At 42.4% G+C, this 21,016-nt stretch overlaps 2 protein-coding genes and 1 long non-coding RNA gene across 10 annotated transcripts in view; 1 reads left to right on the top strand and 2 right to left on the bottom strand.

Annotated features, from left to right (window-relative positions):
- The first annotated feature begins 1,483 nt into the window (after nucleotides 1-1,483).
- Nucleotides 1,484-3,897, top strand: LOC105284989 (RNA-binding protein with serine-rich domain 1-B). Its single transcript, XM_011348887.3, has 5 exons — nucleotides 1,484-1,623; nucleotides 1,727-1,855; nucleotides 2,060-2,368; nucleotides 3,061-3,308; nucleotides 3,387-3,897. Coding segments are annotated over exons 1-5 (978 nt in total). The 5' UTR covers nucleotides 1,484-1,621; the 3' UTR covers nucleotides 3,677-3,897.
- Nucleotides 3,898-4,326: 429 nt separating this feature from the next.
- The window catches only part of LOC105284991 (autism susceptibility gene 2 protein-like), a 39,100-nt gene continuing 22,410 nt past the window's right edge, over nucleotides 4,327-21,016 (bottom strand). The window contains exons 2-17 of one of the 8 annotated variants that reach the window (XR_003407059.1): nucleotides 11,405-11,590; nucleotides 11,194-11,307; nucleotides 10,867-10,902; nucleotides 10,718-10,744; nucleotides 10,577-10,637; nucleotides 10,230-10,426; nucleotides 9,747-10,121; nucleotides 8,828-9,069; nucleotides 8,605-8,718; nucleotides 8,290-8,507; nucleotides 7,989-8,209; nucleotides 7,699-7,863; nucleotides 7,318-7,606; nucleotides 7,058-7,196; nucleotides 5,820-6,954; nucleotides 4,327-5,751 (exon numbers count right to left, since the gene is read on the bottom strand). Coding sequence is in view for 7 of the 8 variants with exons in the window: in XM_026972864.1 (XP_026828665.1) it covers nucleotides 5,952-6,954; nucleotides 7,058-7,196; nucleotides 7,318-7,606; nucleotides 7,699-7,863; nucleotides 7,989-8,209; nucleotides 8,290-8,507; nucleotides 8,605-8,718; nucleotides 8,828-9,069; nucleotides 9,747-10,121; nucleotides 10,230-10,426; nucleotides 10,577-10,637; nucleotides 10,718-10,744; nucleotides 10,867-10,902; nucleotides 11,194-11,307; nucleotides 11,405-11,590 (3,387 nt within the window). In the remaining variant the exon portion in view is untranslated. Of the gene's footprint in view, nucleotides 6,955-7,057; nucleotides 7,197-7,317; nucleotides 7,607-7,698; nucleotides 7,864-7,988; nucleotides 8,210-8,289; nucleotides 8,508-8,604; nucleotides 8,719-8,827; nucleotides 9,070-9,746; nucleotides 10,122-10,229; nucleotides 10,427-10,576; nucleotides 10,638-10,717; nucleotides 10,745-10,866; nucleotides 10,903-11,193; nucleotides 11,308-11,404; nucleotides 11,591-21,016 lie in introns of all 8 variants that reach the window. The other 7 variants (XM_011348891.3, XM_011348894.3, XM_026972864.1 and 4 more) reach the window with 7 other exon arrangements.
- LOC109611330 lies at nucleotides 14,797-19,425 on the bottom strand. Its single transcript, XR_002193708.2, has 2 exons — nucleotides 14,911-19,425; nucleotides 14,797-14,826 (listed from the first exon to the last, which is right to left on the bottom strand). It is a non-coding gene; the product is annotated as an uncharacterized LOC109611330 (long non-coding RNA).

The following is a 21,016-nucleotide window of genomic DNA, read 5'->3' as shown; positions in this document are numbered from 1 at the left end:
TGGTGATAATTCAATGGCCCGTATTCATAGTCGGATCTTATATTTAAAACCGTCTTAAGTTTATCTGCAGATACTCCATAGCCAATGAAATGATTCATACAGCATCTGCAGATAAACTTAAGACGGTCTTAAATATAAGATCCGACTATGAATACGGACCAATAACACACGACTGAATTAACTCAACGATATAAATATATATTCTTACAAAAAGGTTTTTACGGCTACGATTATACTATATCTTTGGTAACGAGCGAACATACTTGAACAACTAAATAAGTGAGGGAATGAGTGAGTGTTCCTGAACCCACATGTTCCTAGCCTCTAGCTCCGTCGGAGGGCGTCGTTGTAGTGCGTTCACTAGAGACCCTAGAAGTAAGAGACTGGCGACTGGCCAAGGTTCTAGTTGGATAGAAAATGGCAGAAAATGGTATTATACCCGTACAGCACACAAACGTTAAATCAGCATCTCAGAAACGTTGCATAGCAACATTGCAATGTTCCATCAATATCGCAAAATGTAGATTCGACGTAGAAAAGATATTGCATAAATGTCTAATGTCCGTTGAATTGCAATGTCTTGTAGATATTGCATTCAACGTTTACAAGACATTGCAATTCAATTAGAAACCTTTGTTAGATCTTAGGATTGTTCTTTTTCGCTGCACTTCTGAACTAGTGCAATAAGTTGGAGCGAAACAAATATACTTTCTTTCATTCTAACTTATTGCACTAGTTCAGAAGTACAGCGAAAAAGAACAAACCTATTGATTTAACATTATTAATTAATTATTACTAAATATAATAGAATTATTTGTTACATATAAGAAGAATGACAACTTTAAATTGACCATTAATTAATAAAATCTATTTGTTAATTAATAAAATCTATATGTTGTTTCAATGTTGTAGCAACATACAGAATCAATGTAGAAGAATCAACATAGATTCAACGTTGAAACAATATTTATATTTTACTATTCAACATTGTAACATCTTCGCAACGTTATTTCAACATTTTGTGCTGTATGGGATATATAGCTACTCGCTACTGTCAGTTATCGCAAAAATACTTTATTTTTTGTAAACAAAAGTACCTTCCATTTTTTTATTAAAATGAATATTTTTTTTAAAAAATATTTGCCTTATGTTAAAAACGTAAGTTGTAATATTGTTAATTTTTTCGTGAACAAAATGGAAGATATTGAATGTGAGACTTTAACAAATTGTCACAACTTATCTTCACAAGCATTTTTATAATTATTTCATAACAATTGAATGTATTTTAACTGTTATTTTTCATATTTCTATTTTTCAATAGTATTCAAAACTATCATTACGTTTACACGAACGATACTTTTGTAGTAAGCTTACATTTGCTCGTCATTGATTGGTTCCGCCATTATGTATCCAGCCAATCAGAAATTGAAAACCTTGGCCAGTCTCTTCTAGGGTATCTAGCCACTAGTGCATCCAATCGAATTCGCCATCAGTTTGTGAGACTGGTCGGGCGGCCATTGTTACTTCTTGTGTGGTGTAAAGCGATATAGTGCTGACTTTTTTCTCACGATAATTAACAGTTGGTTAAGAACGGATTTAGAAAATACGGGCACCAGCAATCATGTAAGTAATTTTGTTGCACAATATCAATGGCAGGTTAATACTTTTGCTCGGATTGTGTGCTCGGTTCGGCTTTAACCTTTCCATGGCTGCCGTTTTTGTTTAGGGCTCGTAGCCGGAAAGATAGTACCGGTAAGAGCGATTCTGAAGCTACGGATAAAGAGAACAAGAAGGAGAGAGGCAGGGAGAGGGAGAGGAAGAAGCGAGCGGCGTCGTCTTCTAGCAGCGGCAGCAGGTAAATGAAATGAAAATCTTGAAGATACAAATATGTAAATATAAGTTTTCATATATTAGGCTGCGTTCCAAGATTCATTGAACCAGTACTGCAAATCTATAGTTTATGTCACATAAACTATAGTTTCAATACTGGTTCAGTGAATATTGGAACGCAGCCTTTATAATCATCTTAACATGCAATGGTACTTTGCTCCTCCGATAGCTCTTCAGATAGTAGCTCTGGATCTTCAAGCTCGAGTAGTGGCAGTAGTTCCAGATCTAGTTCGAGTTCCTCTAGCTCGTCCAGCAGCTCGCCAAGCTCTTCAGGCAGTTCTCGAGACCGTGGAAGAAAGCGCAGTCGTAGCAAAAGCGTCGACGCTTCACGAAGGCATGACAATAAGGAGAAGGAGAGAGATAAGGAACGAGAAAGAGAAAGAGATAGGGACCGCGACAGAGACAGAGAACGAGAAAAGGAGAAAAAGAAGGGAAGCAATTCCGTTGCTGACAAGCCGAAACCTAAGGGACGCTCAAGGTACAATATATCTCAGAAATGTTTCATCTTTTGGTGAATTATTAAGGCTGCTGGGCCTGGAGCCGAGTACTCCGAATTAAACGTGCTGCTATGGTAGTTTGTTGGCGATTAGCGGTTCTGTTCCGTGCTTGATCGACCGATTCTGTTCCATACTGAATCCGTAGATTAGACAAAGACGAACAATCTTACTTAGCACAGAACAGAACCCATACTAGTGCAGTGTCTCACGGCGGAAAGCGAATAGGCGTAGAAAATGTCAGTGCAGCACGTTAATTGTACGCTGCGCTTTATTCCGTTAATATTCATTGTTGTGCGTTACAGTGACACGTGGTGTGTGCAGCAATATCACAAAAATTTCCGAGCGATACGATTAGAGCGTGACATTATATGCGAGACTTCACATTCACTGCATGCGCCAGTTGTCAGTTTGCACCTTTTCTGTCAAAATCAGCTCAATTTTCAGGCTGATTTTGAAGCTACGTATTGATTGTCGAGTTTCAGGCTTATCGTCCGGAAATTTTTACGAGTGTGCTGAATTCATCACGAGTGTCACCTTGTGCATATGCGTTCTTATTTCTATAAATATCGCAACGTAAATGTGCATGATTTTCTCGCCTTTGACGTTATCAAAGATGACCGTGGCGAGACTACAGCAGCCATAAGCAGCGAGTTATTGATCACTGACTTTGCAGGTCTCCTTCTCCACGCAGGAAGCGCAGAGAACGTTCCCCAATCCCCAGACCGACGAAGATACACATTGGGCACCTAACGCGAAACGTTAGCAAAGACCATATCGTGGAAATATTTTCAGTATACGGTCAGATAAAAATGGTTGACTTCGCAATGGACAAGCTTCACCCTAATCAAGGAAGAGGATTCGCGTATGTGGAATTTGATACCGCGGATGAAGCCGAGAACGCCATGAAGCACATGGATGGAGGTAAGTACGATTTACATTCACTTAATCTGCAACACTACCCTGTGAGACGCGCGTCTCACGCTCTCGCTTCGTTTGCAGGGCAGATAGATGGTCAGGAGATTACAGCCGCTCCAGTATTGTTGCCGAAACCTCGACCATTGCCGATGCGACGCATGTCTCCTGGCATGGGCAGACGCGCACCGCCACGATGGGGAGGCGGTGGTAGAAACACACCGCCACGTTATCGTAGACGTACGCCGCCCATGAATCGCCGTAGGAGTCCACGACCGCCACGGCGCAGAATAAGGACCCGATCGCGGAGTCCACCAGGAAATCCGCGACACCGGCACCGCCGTTATACAAGATCAAGCACAAGTAGCTCGCGATAATAGTACTTCACCGCACATTGTACATAAACGAAATACTGATTCAATGTGACAAATTTTTTTCACTTTGTCATGTCATAATTGTCTAATGAAGTATATCTGATTAATGTCATGATGTCCATTAATTAGCGATTGATAATTCGTATAAATATCGTAATATTTTCATGTTTCGTCAAATTTTTTCTTCTAACACATTTTTGAAATATATCAATCTTGACATATAATAATGGCGTTTTGCAAGTTACTTGATACCTTAAGTTTCTATGCACGACTTGTGGCGTTTAAATTGTCGTTGACACTGCCTGAGATACGTCAAAAATACTTGGCAGATATTTATATATAATTATTTTTAAAAATATTAAAATATCTAGTAATTCTTTTTAATGAGTTGTTTTTATAGCTGGTATTAAGAGAGGAACGAATTATGAGATACAACTGATCGCGTATTTTCTGGACGACTGATAGAAAATTATGAACTTTTAAAGAGTAACATATTTTTAGTAACGCTACGAACAATGATAAATAGAAAATCTAAGAAAACTATTTTGTATCATTATTTTGCAACACTTGTTTTATACGTTTACGTAAATAAGGTTTCTGTCGTATATACATGATAGGTTATTGCAGGGTTAAAAGTACTGAAAACTACAAGATTGATAGAAACTATGATTATTAGATCCTTTTACAAAGAATCAATTTTAGAAAAAACCTATTCACACAAAATCCTCTTTTATGTTCCGCGATATCTACATGAACAAAAAAATCATTGCATCACATTGTAACTTTGCATCGATGAAAAATATCTACAATTTTTAAACTGCGTGTATAGTCGTTAATTGTATGATATAATATACAGTTTTATGGTTTTACAGTATAAACGAAACAGAGTCTGAGAATTATTCCGATTATTTAGAGAAGTCCATATTTTTTTTTTCCGATTTGAGGCACCAGGAATATTCGAATTTATCCTGGTCCATGGCACAGAACTTTTAAGAGATCTCAAATTGGCTCTCTGGTAACACGACGTACATGGCTCGAAAGAAAAAGCGAGATAATAATTCGACTTGAATAATAATTTAATCTAACCCGAGTTAAAAATTGAAGGATAAAAGAACGAAGCATAAAAATATCATAAAAATCAACAGCGTAATTAAAAGAGAAGAATAAAAATTTTCGGTATTTTGTAAACGCGTAAAGAGGCTTTGAATATTCTTTGATTGAAGCACTTTGGCACGGACAAACTGCCATTACATTAAACGTCATTCTGTACCTTCCGAAACGAAATATCTGATCGATATAATTTCCTCGGGAATAGTTTGATTTCTTTATTTGCATCTGTCAACTCTGGTTGTCGCGAATTACGATGTGAAATTAATAATTTATTACTTCTGAACCTTTTTTTCTTTTTTTTTTTGTATATCACAGGAAAGCACCAGAGTATTACCGTAGCCAGTATGCAAATGAAAGAAGCACGTGCTGCCGAAAGCCAAAGAACACTGTTTTCGTATGCCCTCTCTTTTTGTTCTATCGTCTCTAAAATATACACACAAATAAAAATCTAAGAAGTAAAATTTACACATCTTCTTTTTTTATATTACATCAATTAAATTAGGGCAAATATTTCGTCCGCATTCACATACGCCAGTATGTAGAGATTCATTTTCGTTTACACGTCGCAATAAATAAATAATTAAATAATTTTTGAATAATAATAGAGATCCGCTGAACGCTTTCTCCTAACTTGGATTCGTTTTTTTTTTCCTTGTTACGTAGCCATCGCCTCGCATTCTATAACTATTAATATTACACACGATACTTTTTAAACTGTACGCATAGTTATCGTCGTAATAGTTAGGGTTTGTTACTACTAAAGACAGTCAGATCACCGAAACTGCAGAAATCACATAATGTCAGCGTTATCATTTGTGACACATCAGCGATGCCTCCGTAGTTATCTCGTGAAATCATCGTTAGCAGCCGTCAATATCAGTAGAAACCGACGTCAATATCAAGGCATCTTCGTTACGTTCTCTTGTAGGAGTCCTATGCGTTTTCTCATATTCTTCATTTTTCGATAACTATAAATATTATATATATCTATATATATATATATATTACATATATATATATACATACACACACACACTTTCTTTCTTTAAATATCGCTTCTTCTTTGTTAGCAAAATATCAGCACCGTATTCCGAGTATTATTGGCTACTCAGAACGTCGGTTTATCATTGCGTTCGCTCGCAGAAACCGAGGACGCGGGGACGATGTATCATCGGGACTGCGACCCATCTTCCTTCTTGTGAATATCCGCATGCATAAGGGCATTCTCGAGCGGACGTGCGGATACTCCCGGTCCAGGTCCTGCTCTATGATGCATATGCAAGTTGCTGAGCGGGCCTGGACTAGGATCCTTACTCCTGAGGCTGTTTACCGGTGGAGGAGGGTAACCGGCGTACAGTTTCGCCCGTTCCTCTTCCTCCGCTCGGAACGCCGCAGCCGCCATCAGCGGGTTATATCGCAACTGCTGCAACGGGTCGTACCGATAATCCCGGAAGGGATCACTCGACCAGGGTGCTCCCGGTTGGCCGGCGGGTGCGGATGGCGGTGGGAAATGCTGCATCGGGTGTGCGCTCAAACTGGGAAGCATGCTGCGCGGCATGGAATGCGAAGCTGGCATACCATGCGGATGCCTCGTAAGATAGGTGTGCGGATGCGGATGGTGGTATCTCGGATCAGGCAGTGGATTCGCTCCGGGTCCTGCTGCAGAGCCAGTTGTTCCAGGACCAGGTACTGGCGGCCGCGGAAGCATTACAACCTCGTCGTCCTTGCTGCGCGGTTCCTCCTTCACGCGCACCTCGCCGATGTCCAAAGGCGCCGAACCATTCCTGAGCGGCGAGCGATCCCGGGGAACAACCACGTGCTGTCGATTCTGATGAAGCATCCTCTCGCGCTCCATTTCGCGTCTCTCCATCTCGCGACGCTCCTTGTCCCGTCTTTCTCGCTCTCGTTCGGCCGCCTCCTGCTGTTTCCTTTTCTCTTCCTTCTCGCGCTCTCGCCTTTCTCTCTCACGTTGCTCCTCCCTCTCCCTCTCCTTTTCGCGTCTGACGCGCTCGCGTTCACGTTCGCGTTCGCGTGCCTGTTCGCGTTCTCTTTCACGTTCACGCTCGCGCTCCCGTTCCTCCAATTCAGCACGTCTGTCTATCGCGGGAGGTTCCGGTTTCAAACCCCATGAAACAGTGGTCGGTGGAAATCCAGTGGTGGCGCGTTGCAACCTAAAATTGTACATATACTCTCGAATATGTTATTCGATAAACAAGTTAGAGGAAAGCATGCTTATAATAGAAAGGGACGCAATGATAGGTTCCCGTAACATACCCTCGCCACGGATCATGCACTGATCCGAGGCCGCCAAGAGGTGGCATCTCTCTTGGCGGAAAAGTTGAAAGACCCGGAAAATTGGGATTCGGCGCGCCGAATGTTGAAGGATACCTTCCGAAAGGAGACATGCCAGTTCCTGTTAACGTAAAACCAGATTACCACCATGTCCCTTAATTATATTAAAATATGTATGATGACTTAATGTATGTCCAATGTATATTTTACGTGTATGAAATAAATATGATGATCGTTGTTACCTCTATTACCTAAATGTGAAGCTGGTGTAGATAGAAAACCGACAGGATGAGGTGGAGGTGGTGCAGGATGGGCAGGTGGCATATTAGTGGGAAACGGAGGTGCCATTGATGGTGCACCAAGTCCAAGACCACTGCCTGGTCCCCCTGGATAAAGATGGCCTGGTGGTCTTAGTAACTCAGTTTTGGTACTGACGACACTTCCCGCTTTAGCTTCAGCCTGCTGCTTCTGCTGATGATGATATATTTCCCACGCAATGCGCACATGCATCGCATTCCATTTTCCACTTTTCTGTGAAACGATAGATTAATCATTTATAGAGATGCGCGATACAATGCGTCTTGAAAAGTCTCGGAATATTTTAGCAGTTCCTTTAAACGTACCTTTGGCGCAAACGAAGGTAGATGATTAGGTGGCACAAAGGGTGTCGAAGGCGGACCAATTCCGGGATGAAGAAGACCAGTGTTAAAGCCGGAATAACCAGAAAGATTTAAGTTTCCACGAAAAAATGGCGATTCGACACCACCCAATTTCGGGATGTCCTTAAACTATTAAAAACGATAACTTTAATATTGCTTCACATCTATAAACGAGATCACCATGTAATACTTGTCATGTCCATTTGAATGATAACTTGAGATGGTTTTAATTATCTAATGAATAGGTTACTCACAATTGGAGGTGGAAAGAGCGTTGTCGCCGCGGCAGGTGGCAATAACGGCGTCGTATGCTGATGTACATGCGTGTGCTGATGTTGGTGATGATGCATTTCCGTACGAAGATACGCCGGTGGACCCACTCCAACCCCAACATTTCTGTCTTGAGACGCTAAGAACCTACTATCGAGCTCTCTTCTCAGGAGATCTGCCTGACCTGCAACATGCGTCACCCCTTCTTTTGGTTAGCGCATTTATTATCTGTCCCGATCCGTATGCAAATCGTAACTCACTGAGAAAATTAGATTATAAACTTACTTGTTTGGAACAGAGACTCCGCTGAAAACGGATTGGGATTGGTCGTTGGTGGAGGCAACGAAGGCAATGAAGTGTGCGGGCTCGAGCTGGATACGGGCGGTGGTAACGGCGCCGCGAACATCGGTGGTGGGAACGTGTGTATACCGAGCGGTACCGGTGGTGGAGTCGGCCTCGGTACGGACGTAGCTGTCGCCGGAGATAACTGGGAAGCTGTGTTGCTATTTTTTCAGAAGAATGAAGATAATTATCACCTTATTTCCCACATTATTCCCTTGAATGACTTTATTGAGTTTACCGTGAAACTCGCCAGCTTACCTGATCCAACCTTGTGGCTTGGTATACACAGGTAGACTAGAATTGGCTGGAGAGGAGGTGTTTGGCACACTAACGGGCGTTATGCTGCCTCGGCTTAGACTACTCACGTTGCTGCTGTAACGAATATTATGACCGGAAACATTAGGACTTTCCGTAAAGTACCGTGAAGAGAGCTTCCGACCCACGCGCCCACAACAATGCGGTTAGAAAAAAGGTTTTGTACCTGTAACTATCCCTTTCTCGACTAGGGCTGTGTCCACGCGGTGAGTTATTGTTTCGTCCAGACAGACTGCAGGCCACCATGTCTCTATGAGCGATAGAATTCGCCGTGGTAACTGTATTAGTTATGGTGGACACGCATGTCGTGGTAGCGGCGCTCAGCGGGGTATTAGTGTTGTGACTTGTAAGATTACTGCTTATCGTCTGTTTGTTTATATTGGTGCAAGGGGAAGCTCTACTCCCTCTCTAAAACAATAATATTATTGCATCTCGTTATAATCACTCGCTTGAAGTAAAAAACATAAAGGTGGCTTTACACGGCGCGTGGTTCGGCGAGTCTGGAGCGCGAATCGCCGAGCCACACGCCATGTATATGTAGCGGCGCGTCTTCCTACGTTTTATCCCGCCGATTTTCGGAAAGCGGCACGCGCTGCTCGCATTTCCTTTGACTCGTGCTATTTTCCGACGATCGGCGGGAAAGACGCGCCGTGCCGATCCTGGACGCGCCGTGTAAATGTAATATATAGGCATTTAATAGCCTAACTTGGAGAGCTTCTACGAGCCGCGCAAGACTCGTCGAACCACGCGCCGTGTAAAGCCACCTTTAAATCGCGTAAAGATTCGTATTCTCTCAGTTGTTAATTTCAAATGAATATTTAAGGAAAAAAAGCGTTACATGAATAATAAATAGATATGTATATATATATATATATGTGTGTATATATATATATATATATATATCAAAATGAGTTGAAAACTAGATGATAATCTTTAGCGCAAAAAACTTAATCTATAAGCCAGTATAAGTTTTACTCGACGATTTAATAAACACAGAGAAATTTACAATTCAACACGAGTCGGTAACGCGTTTTCCAGTAATGAATTAAACTTATCTACAATGTAACGTAACGCGTATAACTTACCACGTCCGCGCGCGATGAAGCCGAGTGAGAAGGAGATGGTACTGCAGGCGGGAGGTACGGGCTGTGATTTAAAGCGGTGTACGGGGTGTAAAGCGGCGGATACGACGGCTGTGTCTGTGGATACGCGGCGATGGGAATGGGTGGCGGATAGCTCGTGGTAGCCGCTCCGTTCGATGGTGCCGCCGGGGTGACACCCAAGCTGGCTACCGCTGGACTAGTTGTGTGGCTCGACGAGACGAGGGGTACGTTAGGTGGATGCAATGCAGGTATTGTGGTGTGCGGCTGCTGGGAAAGGGAGGGTGGTGGCAGAGCGGGGGAAGCTGGCCGCTGTTGCGGAGCTATTGCACGTGGATTCGCTGCCAGAGGACTAGTCATCTGAAAAAAGGCAGTGCAATGCATCATTAATGAACATTGTCGCGTCTCTTCTCCGTGTTCGAAAGAGATGAGACTTTTTACAAGTTAAACAGATAAAAAACTACTCACAGGAGGCTGGGATATGTGTGGGGGCAACGTGGGGCTGGGAGGACTCGGCGCTGTTGGTGCAGATGCAGACACAGGAGGCGGTATAGGTGCCGGAGCATCCGTTGCTGGATTAGAAATTTGCCCACCCGTGTCCGGTGGAGATCCGCCTGCTCCGTTTGCGGGTGGCAAAACGTGTGGCGAAGAAGACGGCAACTCGTCTGAAGAAAGCAAACATTTATATAGATCAAACTACTTGTTATATAAAGTACTTGTAGTCCACAGATGAACATACTTGCTCTCTTGCATACGAACCGAATTGTGATTCGGTTTTCAATTTTATTTTCCAGTTTTGATGACGTTATACTTACATTTACGTGTAAGAGGTGGTGGGGTAGAAGATTCAAAGAGTATCGATTCGGCATCCGAGCCCTGTGACATAAAAGATTATTATTGAGAGGATTTTCCAATAATTGTCTTTTTAGATAATGATACACGGAAGATATGCGTACCTTATCGTCTTCTCCTTCACTATCACACTGAAACAAAGAAACAATTTGTAAATAAATAATCTATTAATGTCATACACTTATAGCTTATTGCTATAGTACAAAAACGGTCTGAGATTCTGTGATTGCAATGATTAAATCATGATACTTACGATATAACCTTTACCCGAACTGCAATGACTGCTAGCCTGTATCATAGAAAAAAAAAGATTTATAAGTAGTGACTCTTTCATAACTCTTCATTGCTCATTCAACGACAAAAAGGTACACACGTGTCTATACACGATAAAGAAATGCTCATGTAACAAATTTTATAGCTAGAATCTGAAGGAAAATGGTAAAATTCTCAAGAAAACATTATACGATCTATCTAATGTATAATAATTATATAATCTAAGGAGACTTGGCTCATTTATGACATTCAACACTCTGATGACATTAGTTTGAAATTGTATTAATTACAAAGCACAACATCTTACATCGCTGAGATGGTCCCTGGAACTGTCTGCGTCCTGGCAATCCCTAGGTATACCAGGGCCGTGTAATTGTTCAGACGCTCTACCACTATCGTCACTTGTACCTGCATCTAGGCCCTGCAAGAGGAATTTTAAGATTCACCGGATTGTTCTACTTTTCCAGGTACGCTGGATTAACTGTTTATGCAATCCACCTAGTCAATTATTCAATTACCTGGTTTAGCGTCGAGGGTGTCAGTATGGAATTATGTGTGTAATGGTTGTGCTTGAAATTGTTTTTGATGTGATGCTCGTTGTGCCTGTTATTCTGCCCTGTGTCCACTTTTGGCTTCTCCTCCACTATTGACAGCAACGTGTGCAGTTTCTTGACATTATTTTTACCAGCTAATTTTATTGCACTCTGAAAGCAGAAAAAAAAATGCGATATAACAATACAGCACAGCTATATACGTATGAAAATACATACATACATATACATATGTATGTATATATATGAAAATATGTTTTATGCAATGTTTAATTTTATTATTACATTTAATTCGTATTATGTAGAATATGTAAGCTAAAATGATATTAAACAATTATATGAATATAAATTATGATACAATTATCAATATAAAATTAATATAATTATTTCGTTATTAGCTTTAATTTTATATATTTCATGAGGAACTTTATTGTAATGCTGCTGCCATATAGTACATATATTACATATATATGTCACATATATATATATATATGTAAAAAACAAAAATACTAAGTTGTACAGGATTCGAGGAATGAATTGTTTTTTATCAATGTGAAGCAAAGTTTAACGAGCATTGATCCAACGTTCATCAAACCCCACTCGATTAGCTGACGAATACGCGAGATGCCTACCTGGGCGCTCGCGACAAGTGCGAAGCGTCGCCGCTATCGAATTCCGTATCACCGTTCAGTATCTCGCTCGCGGGTTCGCGGTGTCGAGTTTCATTCTTCGCGCCCGCGCGATGCTACTCTCTGGCGCACGGCGACGATACCGACGACGACATCGCCGAGAGCCGTGCTCCCGAATTGCACGATCGGGGTTTCGCACTATCGCGCACGCACTTGACACGTATGTTGTAAACAGCCGCCAGGCGAGCCGCCGAGGGAACGATTCCACAAAAATAGCTCGACTGGAGCGACGAGGGAGACGGAGACGTGGACGCAGGCATAGACAACGACGACGACGACAACGACCCGGAGAGCCCGGAGTAGCTGCGAGGAGCGAGCGAGGAACTTTCACGCTGTTGCGCGCGGCTGTCGGTGGAAAAAGCTCGATGTGGTTGGGCGAGAGAGAACGCCTCCTTCTCTCCGCCGGAACGCGCCTTCAAACCGCGATACCAGTACACATTTCCGAACGCACTGCGCTCGCTCTTTCTCTCCTTCTATCGTTCTTCCCTCCTTCTTTCTCCGGACGGACGAGCGAATAACGTTACCGCCGATATCGGATCTCGCCTCTGTGCGATTCTTTGCGCTGAGACGAGCTCTCGGGGCGCGACGGACTGATCCCTCGCGAACGCGCACGGCGCGGGATAATCCTTCTGGCCGCGGACGGGCGTTCGCAAGATGACAGAGGGATTTCGCAGGCACCCGTGTCTCGTGTGCGCGATGCAGCACGGGAGTGCTGGCTGGTGGGGGGAGAGCGATGAAAGAGAGCGGGGAGCGAGAGGAAGCGCGAGAAAGAGCGAAATAGAGAGAACGCGAAGAGACGAGGGGGAGAAGACGGCGATGAGGGAGAGAGGGAGAAAGAGAGTAAGCGAGAGGAGGGAGAGAGTGAGGAAGAAAGAGAAGACATTGACCGAACGAGCAGCCGCGCGACAAGGCCTTCTTCGCCGTGCGAGCCAGCTGGAAGGAGCAAACTGCGATCCGATTGCTCTCTCTCTCTCTTCCCTCTTTCGTTTCTGTTTCCCTTTCTTCCTTTCTCAACGCTCTCCTCTTTCAGCACACGGTTATGGGGTGCCATGTTCCTCTCCTCCCGCCTGGCGTTTCTCCCCTCCCTGGCTCGCTCTGTCCGCCCTCCCGTGCCACGGGCGGGTACCAAAGAAAAGAAGGGAAAAAGCCACTAGAGACCTCGCGGTTGGCGCAAAAAACCACCACCGCCGCCACTGCCACCACCATCGTCGCCGCTGCCCGGCAAAAACCGCACTCTACCTGCGCACGTGTGCCAACTGCGTTCTGAAACCCCCTAGGACGCGTTACGTACGCGTTGCGGTCGTATCGCGTGTTCTTCGCGGTGTCGCGAATTAATCGAACAAAACCCCCGTACACACGTACCGTTGAACGTAAGTTGATCCGCGGAGAGGAGTACCCGTGAGAGCGCGCGTTACATGCAAAAAGCAGATCGAATTATCGACGTGACAACGACGCGTTCTCGTGGTCGGTGGACAATGTCCTCAATCGCACTCGTAACAGCGCGTCTGCATGTAACGCGGTATCTATTGGGTTGGCCAGAAAGCAATTGCGTTTTTTTTTATATAAATAAAAGGCGAATTTTTCATGGGAAACAAAAACTTTATTAAACAATATATTGTCCATTTTGTTTGATTATCTTTTGCCATTTTTCAGGCAACTTCATGATTCCGCGCTCAAAAAAGTTCTTATCTTTTTCAGCAAAAAACAATTCCAACAACGATTTCATATCCTCATCAGCAGTCAAGGTTTTACCATTCAAGGCGTTTTGCAAAGAACGAAACAAATGGCAATCTGATGGTGCCAGGTCTGGCGAATATGGTGGATGTGGTAACATCCCATCCAAGCTGCAACAATTTTTCACGAGTGACCAAACTTGTACGTGGTCTAGCGTTATCATGGTGAAACACAACACCTTTGCGATTCACCAATTCTCGACGTTTCTGTTTGATGGCATCATTTAATTTATCCAGTTGACGACAGTATACGTCCGAATTAATGGTTTGATTCCTTGCAAGCAGCTCAAAATACACAGTCCCACCAGACTGACAGCATAATCTTTCTTTGGTGAATATCTGCTTTTCAAGTGTTTCAGCAGGTTCATCACGCTTGCTCCACGATCTTTTTCGTTCGACGTTGTTGTAGACGATCCATTTTTCGTTGCCTGTTATCATGCGTTTCAAAAATCGATCATTTTCCTCACGTTTCAAAAGAGAATCGCAGATGTCAATACGCTTAGTAAGATGAATTTCTTTCAGCTCATGTGGTACCGAAATATCGAGCTTACTAATGTATCCAAGTCGTTTTAAATGGTTTTCAACACTCGATTTCGATATGCTAAGATTCTCAGCAATCTCTCGGGTCGTTAAACGCCGATTGGAATCGATCAGTGCCTTTCTTTTGTCATCATCAATTTCGATTGGCCTTCCTGAGCGTGGTGCATCTTTCACATTAAAATCTGCAGATCGAAATTTAGTAAACCAATTTTGACACTGCCGCAGTTTTAAAGCATCTTCGCCATATACATGACATAACTTTTTATGAGCTTGCACAGCGTTTTTCCCTTTTCGGAAGTAATAAAACAAAATATGAGGAAAATGTTCTTTTTGATTTTCCATTTTGAAATCGACGGCAAATAAACAATTGTTAACGAAATCGTGTACTTTCTTTTTGTAAAAGAAGCTTGAACTGTGAGTTGTTAACCTACATAATGAATTTGCGGTTTAGAATGAAGTTAGTTACATTTCAAGATATGTATGTCCATCTATTGGAAAAAAACGCAATTACTTTTTGGCCAACCCAATATTTCGTTTTTTTTTTCTTCGGGCCAAGATGCCAAGGCATAATTGATGAGAGCTATCACGGTTGGCAAGCCGCTCGTTCATTCATACGGCCGGACTGAGTCAGCTGACGCCGCATTATTCTTGGAGACGGTCGCACATTTCGTTCGTCCGTGCGACACGGCGTTCTGTCAGACCGGGATTAACGGGAATCTTGTACTACGAGATGAAATGTTATCTCAAAAATAGCTCGACAAGATATTGCGAGTATTGATTATTCGCCGCACATGGGTTCCCCCGAGTTATTTTTACAGCAAGATGAAATGCGCGGTACAACGCGCTGTAATAATCGTTACCCGCGTCTTATGACATCTATTCACATAATATGTAACACACATTATTAAACCATCAAAACGCACGCGTCAGCTATTTATACGCGCATATTACGAGAAAAAAATACAGAAAGATTGCAGGCGAATAGTTGTATAAAAAAGTTGCGTGACTCAAACTGTGCGTAATGAAACCCTGTCCAGAAAAATCTGATATAAGTACGCTGTGATTGACGTTAATATCGCGTTGTACAAGAGCGTACACTATCATCACGTATATCCACAGTGATTAAATCCTTTCTCCTGTTTACTCGCTTGCGTCGCATGCAAAGAATGTATGGGTTTAATTCCGCAACCCCTGGGCTCCCTTACTCCCGTAGGTATGTCACAATGTTTCTTTCGCAACGAACACGCGCGCGCGCGCAATAATTCATTACGGCCGCACATAATCGAAGTACACTACGACTATCACACGGCGCGTCCAGCGAAATATATAATATCTATAACCGCGCAACGTGTGATTATGCATCCTGCAGTTGCCTTTATTACTCTTTGTTCGTAAGGACCCAGCACGCTAGCGAAAATCGTCGAATGGGCCGCGAGTGAGACGCTAGAAGTAGCAATTATACGCGCATAGTCTAGCCGGGTGAATTGCGATACGATACAAAACTTGTTGATACGATAACGGGTCCGCCGCTGCCACTTTGTCCGCTTTCTTCACTTTTCTCGTTCGACTATCTCGTTACGACGACGATACAAGAATTTAATTACAATTAATCACTTGCACGGTAAAAAAAGGAGAAGCCACGTGGTATATCAATCCGGGACTACTCAGGTGAGATGTAAAAAAATATTGTCTTTAAACACTGTCGTGCAGTTATTTTTTTTTCTTTCCTTTTCTTGCAAGTCACGTCTTGTGTTACTCAAGGTAATGCGATGCGATAACGCGTTCTTGCGTTGCGTGGACTTCGGCGTAACGAAGAGTATCTTTATATATCGCGATACGCAACGTTGCATTTTATTACACATATAATTTATGCCCGCCCCCAACTTGCCTGCGTTTCATTCGTACTGCACGATTACGTACAAATAGTGTAATAAATCTAGATCTCTAAATGTGAACGTAAAAGATATCTGTTGTCCGTGAACGCGATAAAAAATAGAGTAGATTATCAATAAAAATGTATCTTTTGTATTCACTTCAGTAAAGTTTTGTCGCAGAACCGCGTAACGACACGACAAGACCGAAATACACTGCAATGTAAGAAACACTAAAGCTACTAACAAAGTAACAAAAATTAAATATTAAAATTGAAGCTGGATGCACTACAGTTTAGCAAGCTATTTAGTCTAACAGTCTTTGTTATCTTAACAAAATAATCTTTGTTAAATTTACCATCTAGCATTCAAGCGAAAAACGAGTCACTGATTGGTTTAAAGATCACACACGTTTAAAAATAGCAAGATATGCGTAGGTACTACATTGATCCAGTAAAAGCAAGTATTCTAGACAAAACGAAAAAAGAGTTATCAATTCTGACCTACGCGTGTAGTGTTGTAAACATTACTACTGTAAACACAGGACATAAACGCAAGAAAAACAAATGGCAGCGTAAAAAATGTCGAAGTTTTCCTCACTATCAAGGTTCAGTCTTTCTATCTTGTTGCGTACTGCGCAGGCTGCATTCGACTCTACTCATAACTGAGGAATGTGATTTATGACTCCGTTGCGACGGACGTTTACAAAGTAACGGGACACACTTCATAAACTTACCCACAAACCTTAATCTCATCTCGATCGACTGCGCAAGGTACAAAAAAATCGGGAAACATTGAAAATTAATCAGGAAGAAAGAAAGGAGGACACGTCCTCAAGAGTTTGGACACGCTCAGTCAACCTGATCTCGACTACTGCTATACCCGCGCAGGGAATCACGGGACGATGATGATGACGCGCGCGCGCGCGCGCACACACGCGAGAGACGCGAAATAGAAACGTTTCACGATGCGGCGTGGCGCGGCAGACCAAGTTGCTCGACACGGGTGTGCGAACCGTGCGGAGGGAAGGTCGTTCTCGGACATGCGGACGTTCCACCGAGCCGAAGGCGGGCGTGTACGCGCGTCGCGCTCGGGACCGACCGGCCGGCTACTAAAGTCGTCCGCTTGTCCGTCCGTCCGTCCGTCCGTCCGCGCGCGCGCATGCACGGCCGCAGCGTTGCCACGTTTCCGTTGCTCGTTTCGCGTGTTGACACGACCGGGGGCTCTAATCAGCCGTCGGCCGCTCCGTGCAGTCGGCACACACTCGCCGCGACATTAATAACGCTCTCTTGCCCGTATACACGGTGGCGGGTGTAACAGCACGCTCGACAGATCGTCGTGCGTTTACTTGCGAAGCGCCCTTAATGCAGTCGCGGGCCTTGCTCCGGGACGAGCAAACGCGATCTCGTCGAGCGCGCGACGATTGGATGATAAGAATCGATCGTATCGTTAATTCGTCGCCGCGGATTCGCGGCGGACAGAAACGGCACCTTTCGCGGAGACGCTTATGTATCTAGATATCGTTATGTTCATGGAATCCTCTGAATGTTACTGGACGACGCGATATAGTAACAAAACCCAATCTCCTCTTTGCGCGAGCGAACGATACATGGCGAAAACATGGCTGTATAAGTATTTTTGTAACGTGGGCTTATGAGGGGTTATTCACCCATTGCTGGATTAAGCGGAATGCCTGGCGTTGTTGAGCTCCACGAGCAAAAACTTTAGTTTCGTCTGAAATAATGGTGTTTATGCACGAAACAATTACGGGATTATTATGTATAATGTTTAAATTGTATTTATATCCGTATTTTTCTTCTTGCGAAATGGGATGTAAGCATTTTTCTCTCCAGATTTAGGTCTTTAGATGTTGCTCACACAAAGATGTTTTTTCGGCAGTCAGCTTTTTACCTGCCTTTCCAATTAAGCGTTAATGGAATCATTACCGTTAATAATCGCATGAAAGCAACAGCCGTAAATAGGATAAAAATTGAGCGCATACTTTGACAGATTACAGCATGCGCGCTCTAAATATTTCATAAATACACGAAAGAATAATATCCAGCTTTAATCCTCTGGTTATTCATAGATGTTAAATTTCTTTTCTTCTGCATCGGGATAAAACCAAGAATGAGATAACTATATAAGCCTTTTCTTGTTAGAGGAAAGGCGCCGAAACTGACACAGACCTTCTAAAGAGACATAATTTTTCCCCTATTTCTCAGAAAGTAAATGTTACACTTTATCAAAACTAATATAAACGCGATCTATTAGTTAGTTAACGTATTACGAACTCATAGTTTATATATTTCTTAACAAAATCGTTTAAACAACCAAACTGGCAATTTATTCGTAAAATCACGACGTTTCGACCACAAATTTGGTCCTTCTCGAGTGAATGACAATAATAAAAATGAAAGTCCTTTTCTGTATATAAAAAAAAATAACAAAAAAGGTAAGAAATCATTAGCTCAGGTACAACTGTAAAATTACTAAAACTACTTACTTCCAGAAAAAGACTTTAACAAAGAACATAGCACGAGTGAGAGCGAAGGTAAGACACGTCCGTAAGAGGCAGAGGTCAGCAAACAAGTAATATAATAGAAGATAAATAGCAGATTGCTACGTATTTAGAACCGTATCATAAACACTTGAGAAGGACCAAATTTGTGGTCGAAACGTCGTGATTTTACGAATAAATTGCCAGTTTGGTTGTTTAAACGATTTTGTTATTGATTATTCTGGCGGAACAACATACGTAATTCTTATATATTTCTTGTTTGTTTGTATGCTAAATGAGCTTATAACGAGTTCTTGAAGTTCTATAAGTTCTTTGACAAATTACGTAGTTTAAACAACAGTAGTTATCTTTTTTTATAATATCAAGTTTTTCTACATACTTGTAACTTTCTAAAAATATTTTATTTTTATCTTTATTACTTTTTTTACGGTACGATTTCGAAGATTTAGAATTTAAATTTGAGAGTTTGCCGTAAACCGATATATTCTATGCGATACGTGCGCCACTTTGCGATCAACATAACTTAATTTCGATCCTTGACAGAATACATGATATTTTACATGAATTTTTATTTTTAGTATTACACATGTGCTTTGTATATTATTACATAAATACTATTATAAATACTATTGAAATATTAAATTTTTAATCAATTTATATTATATAACTATTTAATGTGTTTTTTTGACCATTTATTTAAATATATTATCATATTTTTAACATATTTCATAATTTTTAATAGATATGTCAGTTTTGACGCCCAATTTCTTAGAGCTCAGTTTTCGTGTGTCGTAGAAAAACGTTATTTTCTTCAAAACTATTAGAAACGATATTATAAAAAATATAATACCGTCTAATGAGAGACAGTCTCTAGTATACATTCTCGTTTCTGTAAAAATTGAGATGCCGTTCATATAAAGCTACTCTGACGTAGAAACTAAAACTATATTTCACCTACACACATTTACAGAAAATGTAATAATTTAAACAGTTACTATTCTCAATCACCTTATTATCGTATCTTCGACATGCATGAACAAGCTGAATTACACGTTCACTCGTATCGACAGAAACTAGAAACTGCACGCCTCGGTGAGGAGGATTTTCCGGAAGAACAGCGAGAACAAGATAAATCACTCGATAACGCGTAGCTTATACCACGCGTTAAATTTGACAACAACGTTCTCGTTTCTGCCTCCGTGCCATATAATTCGTGTTTCTCGTTCAGCGTGAAAGATACTGCATAACGTTCGCACATGCACGTTCGCTTTTCACGACGAGTGGCTAATATAACGCGCGTTCGCCGACATACGATTTGACGAAGATTTCGGCCGTTTGCCAGTTGAGCGAATTGACTGGTGGCGAAACGCGGCCGGCGCTTGGCGGCCGCCCAAAAATGATACGAAAGTAAACACGTATCATCGGGGGAGTTATTGTTTGCACCAGCGGAGTTACCGCGGTCATCGTGCTATATTTTCCGCGCGTTTATTCACGTACGCGCGCGTAATTCGTTCGTTAGTGACATACGTCACCGAACGCACCGCGAAAATCTGACGGTTACGAAGTGTGAGACCTCCGATGAGAAAATTAACCAGACTACTGTAAGAGGCGAAAAATAACTAGGAGACTGCCTTAGATTTGAACTCGAACTCTCCGGGATCTCTGGTTCACACGCCTAGGTCTTAGGCTGTACGGCCAATACTCTTACTGTTGTGATCAACTTGTTTTCATTCCGATCCTCTATACGACCTGTCGGTCTCGACTATCTTTCCAGATCTTACAGCTCGGCCAGCCTGACATTACATTCGTCCCCGAATGTCTCCAAATCGTCGGTTCACTCCACTTGAGTCCCTCCCAACCTCCATTTTTGGTTCACTCTTCTGAGTCCCTCCCAACCTCCATTTTTGGTTCACTCCTCTGAGTCCTTTCCAATCTCCATGTTGGTTCACTCCTCTGAGTCCGTCCCGACCTCCATGTTCAGGCTTCACTACCGGCCAGCTGCTTCTCAACTCCCTCCTCTCCGAGGGGTAGCGGATGAATCTCAACTGTCTTCGAGGGGTAGCGGATTTTATCCCACTTCTGAACTGTAAGAGGCGAAAAATAACTAGGAGACTGCCTTAGATTTGAACTCGAACTCTCCGGGATCCCTGGTTCACACGCCTAGGTCTTAGGCTGTACGGCCAATACTCCTACTGTTATAATCAACTTGTTTTTCATTCCGATCC

This window comes from Ooceraea biroi, chromosome 10 (genome assembly GCF_003672135.1).
Source record: "Ooceraea biroi isolate clonal line C1 chromosome 10, Obir_v5.4, whole genome shotgun sequence".
In the NCBI taxonomy this organism is placed as follows: Eukaryota; Metazoa; Arthropoda; class Insecta; order Hymenoptera; family Formicidae; genus Ooceraea; species Ooceraea biroi.
This window is presented reverse-complemented; position numbering and strand designations above follow the sequence as displayed.

Coding starts and splice junctions, on each gene's coding strand:
- LOC105284989 (XM_011348887.3), top strand. Junction 1,856..2,059: donor TCTTCTAGCAGCGGCAGCAG/GTAAATGAAATG, acceptor CTCCTCCGATAG/CTCTTCAGATAGTAGCTCTG. Junction 3,309..3,386: donor CATGAAGCACATGGATGGAG/GTAAGTACGATT, acceptor CTTCGTTTGCAG/GGCAGATAGATGGTCAGGAG.